The 12,390-nt window shown below is 39.3% G+C and overlaps 1 protein-coding gene across 3 annotated transcripts in view; it reads right to left on the reverse strand.

Moving 5' to 3' along the window:
- The window catches only part of SANBR (SANT and BTB domain regulator of CSR), a 57,619-nt gene that overhangs the window by 31,667 nt on the left and 13,562 nt on the right, over positions 1 to 12,390 (reverse strand). For all 3 annotated transcript variants that reach the window (XR_007718679.1, XM_050753469.1, XM_050753468.1), the window contains 4 exons: positions 9,860 to 9,918; positions 8,051 to 8,211; positions 3,146 to 3,232; positions 2,924 to 3,034 (listed from right to left, as the gene is read on the reverse strand). Coding sequence is in view for 2 of the 3 variants with exons in the window: in XM_050753469.1 (XP_050609426.1) it covers positions 2,924 to 3,034; positions 3,146 to 3,232; positions 8,051 to 8,211; positions 9,860 to 9,918 (418 nt within the window). In the remaining variant the exon portion in view is untranslated. The remainder of the gene's footprint in view (positions 1 to 2,923; positions 3,035 to 3,145; positions 3,233 to 8,050; positions 8,212 to 9,859; positions 9,919 to 12,390) is intronic.

Here is a 12,390-nt window from a genome sequence, read left to right on the forward strand (position 1 = left end):
TCTGTCCTGACGGGTTCAAGCGATTCCTCTGCCTCAGCCTCCCGAGTAGCTGGGATTACAGGTGCATGCCACCATGCCTGGCTAATTTTTGTATTTTTAGTAGAGACGGGATTTTACCACGTTGGCCAGGCTGGTCCCGAACTCTTGACCTCAGGTGATCCACCCGCCTCAGCCTCCCAAAGTGCTAGGATTACAGGCATGAGCTACTGTGCCAAACCTACACCTGGCTAATATAAAAAATTTTTTGTAGAGAAGGGGGTCTCGCTATGTTGCCCAGGCCGGTCTTAAACTCCTGCCCCGAAGCAGTCCTCCTGACTCAGCCTCCCAAACTGCTGGGATTATAGACCTGATTCTTTTAAGTCTTTATTTCAGTCTTTTCTAACTTTGCCGGCTTTGTGCTTAGCTCAAAAATAAAATGTCATGATGTTATTACAAATTACACAGGCACATTTGTCTTAAAAGTAATTTTAGGTCAGAGGGGTTTACTCGGGAGGCTGAGGCTGAGGCAGAAGAATCATTTGAACCCGGGAGGTGGAGGTTGCAGTGAGCCAAGATTGCACCATTGCACTCCAGCCTGGGCAACAGAGTGAGACTCTATCTCAAAAAAAAAATTAATTTAAAAACAATTTTTTAAATGTATATATCTGCCAGGAATGGTGGCTCACACCTGTAATCCTAGCACTTTGAGAGGCTGAAGTGGGAGGACTGCTTGAGGCCTGCGCCAGTAGTTGAAGACCAGCCTTGGCAACACAGTGAAACCCTGTGCGCGCGCACACACACACACACACACACACACACACAATTGCCAGGTTGCCAGGCATGGTGGTGCGCAACCATGGTCCCAGCTCAGGAGGCTGATACGGGAGCCTTGAGAGTCCAGGAGTTCAAGGCTGCAGTGAGCTATGATCGCACCACTGCATTCTAGCCTGAGCAACAAAGACTGTCTCTTAAAAAAAAAAAAAAAAAAAAAAAAGTATACATCAACTGCTGACATGTAGGAAAATACTTTGAATAAAACAATAAAAATGGATGTTGAGGTTAGTATCAATTACTTTTTCACATACTACTAATAGGTGTGTGTGTATATATATATATATATGAAATTTAACATTTGTGGGGTTTCTTTCATAACAGTGCATGCTATAAATTTGTAATATAGAAAAAAGAACAAAAAGAAAATTAAAATCATCCATAATACTATCACTGAAAGGTAACACCACAATTAATGTTTTAGTGAACATCCTATTTTTTTAACCACTAACAACTTTTATGTATGTATATACTTTTTTATAACTTTGTTTTTAAGAAACAGGGTCTTGCTCTGTTGTCCAGACTTCAGTTCAGTGGTATGCTCCTAGTTCATTGCAACCTCAAACTCCCGGGATCAAATGATCCTCCTGCCTCAGACTCCTAGCTAGGATTACCATGCTCAGCTAATTTTTAATTTTTTTTGTAGAGATGGGGTCTGGCTATATTGCCCAGGCTGGTCTCAAACTCCTGGCCCTCAAGTAATCCTCTCACCTCAGCCTCCCAAAATGCTGGGAATACAGGCAAGAAGATCTCTTGAGCCCAGGAGTTCAAGGCTGCGGTGAGCTATGATCACACCACTGCGTTTCAGCCTGAATGATACTGGATGAAGGATGTTGTCAAAGAATACACATTTTGAGGTTTCTGCCTCCTGAGACATTATACCAAGTTACAACACCCACCCTCAACTCAGAATGAGAACTTGTTTTGAACACAAAGAGGAATACGTATTATGTATTTATTTATTTTACTGTTTTGAGACGGAATTTAACTTGTGTTGTCCAGGCTGGAGTGCAATGGCGTGATCTCAGCTCACTGCAACCTCCGCCTCCTGGGCTCAAGCGATTCTCCTGCCTTGGTCTCCCAAGTAGCTGGGGTTACAGGTGTGCACCACCATGTCCGGCTAATTTTTATTTTATTTGTTTAGTTTTTTGAGACGGAGTCTTGCTCTGTCGCCAGGCTGGAGTACAGTGGCATGATCTCGGCTCACTGCAACCTCCGCCTCCTGGGTTCAAGTGAGTCCCCTGCCTCAGCCTCCCAAGTAGCTGAGACTACAGGCGTCTGCCACCATGCCCGACTAGTTTTTTGTATTTAGTAGAGACAGGGTCTCACCACAGTGGTCAGGCTGGTCTCGAACTCCTGACCACAGGTGATCCACCTGCCTTGGCCTCCCAAAGTGCTGGGATTACAGGTGTAAGCCACAGCGTCCAGCCTATATATTAATGAAATACTGACAAAGTATGAAGAACAAATAGATGACAGAAAATACAACGCTAAAGACAATTTTCCCCACCAAAATTTACCAGAAAGTAAATTTGGTTTTCTTGTAAAATTCAATATAACATTTGTACAGATAACTAAAATCTGTTAGTGAAAAGACAGCATTTTAAAGGCACTAACCAGAATACCTTTCAAGATTAACATACAATATTTTTTATCATTTTAATGTTTAAAACATTATGACATTTACCCAGTAAATAAAATGTACTAACAACTACCTTGTTTTGAAAGTATTTTTCTAAATGAAAGTTGGATCACACGCAAAAAAGATGTTATCCCATTCCTTATAAAAGTAGTTATATTTTTATAAATATGCACTTTGGGAGGCTGAGGTGGGTGAATCACGAGGTCAGGAGTTCGAGACCAGCCTGGCCAACATAGTGAAATCCCATCTCTACTAAAAATACAAAATTAGCTGGGTGTCGTGGCACGCACCTGTAGTCCCAGCCACTCAGGAGGCTGAGGCAGGAGAATCACTTGAACCTGGGAGGGGGAGGTTGCAGTTAACCAAGACCATGCCATTGCATGCCAGCCTGAGTGACAGAGTAGAACTCCGTCTCCAAAACAACAACAACAACAAATACATATATAAAAATATATTTTATCTTCACGACACCTTATGTGAATATAGACAATATTTCCATGTCGATCCACATTGATTTTTCCAGGAATGCAAGGAATTCTTCTTTCTGTTTCTTTTGTTAAAAGTTTCTTACACAAACAGCATCTATAAACAAAGAAAATACAAAAAACATCCAGGAAGAAGAATGTAAATGTAGTAAATTACAGAATATAGCTGCATTATAAAGCATATCAAAGAAAAAACATGTTAGCATACCTATACAAGGTTGCTGCATTACTCCGAGAATCTGGATTCAAGTACTCAGGATCAAACAGTCTTTCAATCTTCTTACAAAAAAGTTTGCTATTAACAACAAATGATCAAAATATTAATTTTCTACATTTACTTTATAATGATGAAAATAAACAAACCAATCTGTGCATTTGTAAAATAAGATTAATAAATCCTTAGTGGCTCTCTTTGGGAGTTTGTAACACATTTTTAGTGTTCTAAGTAAATAAACAACAGTTTATCATTATCTAAGTAAATAAAATTAAGCAGTTCTGATGAAAACTGCTTGATCAATCAATCATCTATTTTCTCATAAAAAATAAGATTGATAAATAGCTATCTTTTAGTCATTTTTAAATTGTATTTATTTATTTATTTATTTATTTATTTATTTATTTTTTGAGATGGAGTCTCACTGTGTTGCCCAGGCTGGAGTGCAACGGTGCGATCTCTGCTCACTGCAACCTCTGCCTTCTGGGTTCAAGCGATTTTTCTGTCTCAGCCTCCCGAGTAGCTGGGACTACAGGCGTGCACCACCACGCCCAGCAAATTTTTTGTATTTTTAGTAGAGACGCGGTTTCACCATGTTGCCCAGGATAGTCTTGATCTCTTGACCTCGTGATCCACCCGCGTTGGCCTCCCAAAGTGCTGGGATTACAGGCGTGAGCCACCGCGTCCGGCCTTATTTTATTTTGTTAGAGACAGGGTCTTGCTCCATCACCCAGGCTGGAGTGCAATGCTGCCTCAGACTCCTGGGCCTCAAACTCCTGGGCTCAGGTCATCTCCCACATCAGCCTCCCAAGTAGCTAGGACTACTGTGTGCCACCACACTCAGTTAATTAAAAAAAAAAAAATCTGTAGAGATTGGGGCTGGCTATGTTGCCCAGGCTGGCCTCAGACTTCTGGCCTTCAAGTAATCCTCCTGCTTTGGCCTCCCAAAGTCCTGAGATTACAGGCTTGCACCACCTTGCCTGGCCTCTTTTAGTCCTTTGTTACTGGAATATCCCACATTAAAGATTTTGAGAATTTAACAACCCAGGCCTACCAATAACTAGATATACGATCTTTAGCAACTACTTAACCTCTTTGAACCTTGTTTTCTCAACTATAAAGTGTGGTTAGTATGTCCAATCTCATAAAGTTTTATGAGGGTTAAGTGATGTTTTTAAAGAGTACTAGATATAGTGTTAAGCATTCAATAAATGTTAACTGTTATTATGCATAACTGAAGTTGAGTCTTCTAAGCATGTCTTTAATTCTAAATGTATATCCTACCTGTCTCCATTTTTCCTTGTGTAATGTCTTCTGTTATTAAAAGTCAAACCTGGATTTAGAATTCCATTCCTGTTTTCAATTATTTAGCTCTTGGATAATTCCTCTCTGTCTCATTCCCCTTAAGGAATAAACTTTTTTTTTTCTTTTGAGACGGAGTCTCACTCTGCTAGGATGCAGTGCAGTGGCACGATCTCGGCTCACTGCAAGCTCTGCCTCCCGGGCTCACGCCATTCTCCTGCCTCAGCCTCCCGAGTAGCTGAGACTACTGGCACCCACCACCACGCCCGGCTAATTTTTTTTTTGTACATTTAGTAGAGACGGGGTTTCACTGTATTAGCCAGGATGGTCTCAATCTCCTGACCTCATGATCCACCCACCTCAGCCTCCCAAAGTGCTGGGATTACAGGCGTGAGCCACTGCGACCAGCCAGGATTAAATTCTTGAATAATCCTCTGAATTATTAATTTATTCCTAATGGATCATTCTGATCATATAAACATAATCTAGTATCTCCCTTCCTAAAAAAACAAAAAATCCTCTCTTGAGCCTACCTATCCCTAATAGATACTGCCAATTTTTTCAGCAATCATTCAAAGTAAAACATCTGGAAAAAAGTTTTCTAAATCCACTTGGTCACATTTCTGTCCCCATCTTACTCTATGTGACAGCAGCATTCCACATATTTGGTCATTTAATCATCATCTTCCTTTGGAAACCTTCTTTCCTTCTGCCTTCCTTTCTACTTCACTGGCTCCTCCTTCTCAGGCTCTTAACTGGCTACTTCTCCTCTGGTGAATCTAAATATTCGGTAGCTTTTATCAATACTATCTTGCTAACAATTAAAAAATGAAATAAATTAGAGTAGCACTTACAATAGCACCAACAATATTAAATACCTAGGAATAAGTTTAATTTTAAAAAGGAGGTTGGGTATGGTGGCTCACACCTGTAATTCCAAAACTTTGGAAGGTCAAAGTGGGAAGATGCTTGAGCCCAGGAGTTTGAGGCTGCAGTAAGCCATGACTGTACGTACCACTACACTCCAGCCTGGGTGACTGAGCAAGACCCTGTCTCAAAAATTAAAATAAAATAAATAAAAAAAGGAAAAATATCTCTACACTGAAAACTACAAGACATTGGTGAAATAAATTCAAATTAATGGAAGGTTATACCATATTCATGGATTGAAAGACACAGTATTATTAAAACGTTAAATCTAACTAAATTGATCTACAGATTACATGAATCCCAAATTCTAGCATGTTTATGTGTTTGTGAGAAAGAGAAAATGGGTAAGCTGATTATCAAATTTATATAGAAATGCCAAAAACTTAATAGAGAACACTACAATCTTGAAGATAGGCAAAACTTGAGAATTTAAATTACCAGATGCCAAAAATTATTATAAGGCTATCATAATTAAGACAGTGTGTTGCCTGGGTGTAGTGGCTCATGTCTGTAATCTCAGCACTTTGGGAGGCCAAGGCGGGTGGATCACCTGAGGTCAGGAGTTTGAGACCAGCCTGGCCAGCATGGTGAAACCCCATCTCTACTAAAAATACAAAAATTAGCTGGGTGTGGTGGTGGGTGCCTATAATCCCAGCTACTTGGGAGGCTGAGGCAGAATTGCTTGAACCCGGGAGGCGGAGGTTGCAGAGAGCTGAGATCTCATGATTGCACTCCAGCCTGGGTGACAAGAGTGAAACTCTGTCTCAAAAAAAAAAAGACAGTGTGACAGTGTGCTACTGATACAAGGATAGACAAAGAAATCAACAGAACAAAAAGGACAATTCAGAAACATATAGTAAACGTACCACTGCAATTCAGTGGGGGAAAGGATGGTCTTTTTAACATATGGTATTGTGTCAACTAGATATCTATTTGAGAAAAAAAGAAAATGAACCTTGACCCCTACCTCATACCATATAAAAAAATTAATTCAAGATGAATAACAGAAAAACATAGGACAATGTCTTCACCACTTTTAGGGAGGCAAAGATTTATTGAACAGGACATACAAAAAAAGTATGGTCTCATCCAGTTCCATGGTTTCAAATCTCATCTACTCTTAAATTTCTATTTTAAGTCCTGACCTTTGACCTAAACTCCAGACTAATATACCCAGGTATCTACTTGTCATCCTACTTGAATGTCCAAGAAGTATGTTAAATAATCTCAAAAAGACCTAAATCTATCCTTGATTTCCCTTACCCCATTCCTTCCCCTCCCAATGTTTCCTTTCTCCATTAATAGCACTACCATCCACTTAGTTACTCAAACTGAAAACCTAATAATTATCCTGGAATCCTCTCTCTTCCCACATCATTACATTCATAAATCTAACAACTGAGTCCATCTACTTCTTTCCAGCTCTGCTGTTTCTACCCTAGTGCAAACCCTTTCATTTCTCAACAGACTACTACACCAGCCTCTGAACAAGTCTCCTTGCTTCTTAAATCCCTAACATCTATTCTCCACATAGCAACCAAAATGGTCTCTTAAAAACAAATCAGATCACGTCACTCCCCTGCTTCCATTCACACCTAAAGTATATCCTCCTGGCTATGACCTAAACAGCCCCTAAATGATATAACCACTGCTGACCTCATTTCATACCACTTTTCCCTTTATCTAAGGTATGTTTTAATAATTTTGTTTTTTAGAAAAGGGTCTCACTATATTGCCCAGGCTGGAATGCAGTGGCTATTCACAGGGATAACAGCAGTGCCCTACAGCTTTGAACACCTGCCTCAAGTAATTATCCCACCTCAGCCTCTTCAGTAGTATCTTCATAATTAACATAATTCACTATCACTATATATTCATATGTCCATTATACAAAGTAACTAATTACTAATTTTTATCTTGAGCCATTGGCTCTGGATAAATTTTACTTCACTTTACTTACTTCATTTAAAATAAAATAGAAATATATTTCTAAATATATTCTAAAAATAGAGTATTTTGGCCAGGCATGGTGGCTCACACCTGTAATCCCAGCACTTTGGGAGGCCAAGGCGGTTGGATCGTTTGAGCCCAGGAATTCAAGACCAGGATGGGCAACGTGGCAAACCCCCATCTCTACAAAAAATACAAAAATTAGCTCTGCATGGTGGCGTGTGCCTGTGGTTCCACATACTTGGACTGAGGTGGAAGGATCACTTGAGCCTGAAGGTGAAAGTTGTGGCTAAGATCTTGCTACTGCACTCCAGCCTGGGCAACAGAGAGAGACCATCTCAAAATAATAATAATAAGCTAACTATAAATGAAAAGAGAGAGTAAAAATTAATTTCAAAAACTGGGCAACTTTGTTGCCTGGGAAACAAAGTGAGACCCTGTCTCTACAAAAAGTTAATTTTTTTTTTAAGTTAGCTGGGCATGGTGGTACACGCCTGTAGTCCCAGCTACTTTGGAGGCTGAGGTAGGAGAATCACTTGAGCTCAGGAGGTTGAGGCTACAGTGAGCCAAGATTGCATCACTGAACTCCAGCCTGAACAATACAGTGAAAACTTTTCTCAAAAAAAAAAAAAAAAAAAGAATATTTCACTCACATGAAACAGAAATATATTTCTTTTAACAGGAATATTAGGTTTAAAATTAAATTTTTGAAATTACCTTCTAAATTTATCTTTTTTGTCCTTTAAATCATCAACTTCATTGTGTGTGAACAGATCAGCTATACGTGTGAGAAGATTTGCATTAATACAGTTCATGTTGCATGGGGTAGCTACTATGGCATTCATATTTTTGTGGCAATACTGAATACACTGTTCAACCTAAAAAATCACAGAAAATAAATGTTGAAAATAGTAGCATGTAGGACAATGTCATAGCAATACCTTTCAAAGATAAAATTCATCAAAAGTCTAACCCATATATCGCTAGGTACTAACTGGGATTTGCCTATTTGACTTAATCTATACTGTTCCAAAGGCAATCCAGCAGGTCAAATTTGTAACAGCATATATACATACCTAAAAAATTATTTTCAACCTTCTTTAGAATATTTCAAATAATAATAATGAATCTTTTAAAATTGTGGCAGGTATAAATTTTAGTCTAAAAACTCAAGTGTACAGAATATGTAACTATTTTTTTTTTTTTTTTTTTCCTGAGATGGAGTCTTCTGTCACCCAGGCTGGAGTGCTGTGGCACAATCTCAGCTCACTGCAACCTCCACCTCCTGGGTTCAAGCGATTCTCCTGCCTCAGCATTCCTAGGCTCACAGGTGCCCGCCACCACGCCTGGCTAATTTTTGTATTTTTAGTAGAGACAGGGTTTCACCATGTTGGCTAGGCTGGTCTTGAACTCCTGACCTCGTGATCCACCTGCCTTGGCCTCCCAAGTGCTAGGATTACAGGCGTGAGCCACTGTGCCGGGTCTGTAACTTCTTATAATTAAACTTAGTTAGAACTTTAAGCCTCCTTTTCCCTGGGTGTCAGAAACAAAATTTCAGTCAATTCAGAATTTTCACTTATGGTGGGTTTGCTCTCTTCCTTACATCCTCTCTCTCTCCAACCTGAGGTATGTTTATTTACTTTAAAAGTAAAGAGAGGATAATCATGTATTCTTCCAAATACTTATGCTTACAGCATAAAAATTATCCTTTAGGGCTTAGATTTCAAAATTCAAAGGTTTCAAAAATTTCAAAACTCAAAAACTCATTTAGTCTCTGCTTTTTTTCTGTAACCCTTCCCTGAAGCAACTGATACCAGCTGGGCTAAATGGGGAAGAGCTAAGGAGTAGAAAGAATACAGGTAATTGGCCAGGCATGGTGGCTCACACCTATATCCCAGCACTTCAGGTGGCTGAGGCATGAGGATCACTTGAGCCCAGGAGTTTGAGACCAGCCTGAGTAACATAACAAGACCACCCCACCCCATCTCTATTTAATTTAAAAAATAAAAGAATACAGGGACTAGTACAAACCCCGAAGAGTCAAATAAATAAACTTCACATCTGCTAATATAGAAAAGGAGTATTCTGGCTGTGTGTGGTGGCTCACACCTGTAATTACAGCATTTTGGGAGGCCAAGGCAGGTGGATTGCTTGAGATTAGGAGTTCGAGACCAGCCTGGGCAACATAGCAAAACCCCGTCTCTATAAAAAATAGAAAAATTAGCCGGGTGTAGTGGCATGCGCCTGTAGTCCAAGCTACTAGGGAGGCTGAGGTAGGAGGATCACTTGAGCCAGGGAAGCAGAGGTTGCAGTGAGCTGAGATCATCCCACTGCATTCCAGCCTGGGCGACAGAGAAAGACTCTGTCTCAAAAAAAAAAGAAATTATACTCTTGAACTAACAATTTTTTAATTGTTTTTTTAATTAACAATAATTTTAATAAAGTGTCTCAGAATTTTTGAGATACTTGAAGGAAAAGAAAGCATAAGTGAACAGAAGCACTTTGATTTTTTAAGTCAATACTTACCAGTGAATCCATTTTTAAAAACTCTGAAGAAATAAGAATTGAAATGACATTTCCTGGCTCTAAAAAAAAAAGAAAGAAATTAGATTATCCTTTTGATGAGTACCCCAATCTCCTCTGAACAGGCTCCTTCTCACCTTAAAAGAGGACATTACTGTAACAAGAATAATTTAATATAACCTTATTATAGCTTATGGGTTAGACACACAAAATAAAGAAAATTCAATGTTAAAACTTAGGGTTATGGAGAAAATGCACAATAAATTTATTCTGGTGTTGGATTCATATAAAGTAAAAGACTCCAGTTAAAGATATGACATATGCAATCTTCTCCTTGACTAAATTAGGGAAAAAGATAATTGAGACTATAATTAATTGCATACACAAGTAATAGTTAGAAAACTTTTTAAATGATTAATGAGAGCATTTGTTATTAGAAAAGTTACTTTAAAAAGAGTTCAATGCTTGTTATGAACAAATATTTAATTTTAAAAGATTCTGAAAGATAAAAAATTTACTACTGCAGAGTACTAAACTTACTTCCTAAAGGCATAATGAGTGAGCTTTCAGGCATACAGAAAAGGAGATGCTGCCTGATGCTGTAGTTTAGCAAACCTGTCCTCTCCTATGAGGTATGTTTAAGGAAAGAAAACTGTGTTTTGCATCATTACAGTACTAAGACAATTCTAAATAAACGACTAAGCAGACAATAGTTAAAATAAGTAATCCCAATCTGTCTCTTTAATTAACAATTCTAGATTCAAGGCTTTTTTTTTTTTTTTTGAGAGGGAGTCTCACTCTGTTGCCAGGCCAGAGTGCAGTGGTGCAATCTCTGCTCACTGCAACCTCTGTTCCTGGGTTTAAGAGAGTCTCCTGCCTCAGCCTCCCGCGTAGCTGGGACTACACTTGTTCACCATCACACCCAGCTAATTTTTGTATTTTTAGTAGAGACAGGGTTTTGTCATGTTGGCCAGGATGGTCTCCATCTCTTGACCTCGTGATCCGCCCGCCTTGGCCTCCCAAAGTGCTGGGATGACAGGCGTGAGCCACCGCGCCCAGTCAAGTCTCTTAAACACAAATGGTGAAGGGAGGAAGCAGCTGGTGAAAAAGCTCCCAGTTAGGAACCAGTGGCTGGATTATTAGAAATGTAATTAAGCATTTTGGTAGTTTTCCTGGTTAGAAGACTTTTTTTTTTTTGTAAACATTTACATTTATAGCCACTGATTTAAGGTAAAGATAACAGAATGACTAGCTTTGCTGCATTTCTTTTTTTCTTTTTTGAGACAAAGTCTCGCTCCTTCGCCCAGACTGGAGTGTAGTGGCGCGATCTCGGCTCACTGCAACCTCCGCCTTCCGGTTTCAAGCGATTCTCCTGCCTCAGCCTCCCGAGTAGCTGAGACTACTGGCGCCCTCAACCACACCCGGCTAATTTCTGTACTTTTAGTACAGACGGGGTTTCACCATGTTAGCCAGGCTAGTCTCGCCTCCTGACCTCAGGTGATCCGCCCACCTCGGCCTCCCAATGTGCTAGGATTACAGGCGTGAGCCACAGAGACCGGTTTTTTTTGGGTTTTTTTGTTTGTTTGTTTGTTTTTTAAATTGAGACAGAGTCTCGCTCTGTCACCAGGCTGGAGTGCAGTGGCACAATCTCTGCTCACTGCAACCTCTGCCTCCTGGGTTCAAGAGATTCTCCTGCTTCAGCCTCCCCGAGTAGCCTGGACTACAGGCACACACCACCATACCAGGTTAATATTTTTTGGATTTTTAGTAGGGACAGGGTTTCACTATGCTGGCCAGGCTTGCTGCATTTCTTTTACCTTTACTACACTCTACATGTTTTGACTTTTATTTAACACATACATATTATAGCTGGTTAGTCTGGGATCTCTGGATTCTGGCTGAAATTTTTGATTTAGCAATCTTGTAATTTTTATTTAAGGACCACTAGAAACCTCTCCTATTAATGTGGTCACTAAATAATACAATAAATTACTAACTTTTTTCAAAAACTTTTACACTGTCGGCATAGATATATTTTCCAATAAGAGTTCTATTTTAATACTACTGTAAATAGCAATTCTAGTGCACAGAAAGACTATTAAACCACAAGTGTGATCATACAAGTGTATGCCCATTGAAATATTACTCAGTAATTATTCTTATTACAGTAATTCTACTAGTAATACTAGTAGTATGCTATCATTTAGAACACTGGTTCTTGAACTTTTGATCTGAGGACCCCTTTACAAACTTAAAAACTGAGAATCCCAAAGGGTTTTTCTTTATGTGGGTTGTATCTGCCAGTATTTATCACATTAGAAATTAAAATAGAGAAAATAAAAAAATATGAATTCATTTACAAAGAACAAAAAACCTATCACATGTTAACATATTTTTATTAAAATAACTACGTTTTGTTTTTTTTTAGGAAGGGTCTCACTCTGTCGCCCAGGCTGGAATGCGGTGGTGCAATTTTGGCTCACTGCAGCCTCTACCTCATGGGCTCAAGCAATTCTCATGCCTAACCCTCCCAA

The sequence above is a fragment of the Macaca thibetana genome, chromosome 13, assembly GCF_024542745.1.
Source record: "Macaca thibetana thibetana isolate TM-01 chromosome 13, ASM2454274v1, whole genome shotgun sequence".
NCBI classification, from domain to species: domain Eukaryota; kingdom Metazoa; phylum Chordata; class Mammalia; order Primates; family Cercopithecidae; genus Macaca; species Macaca thibetana.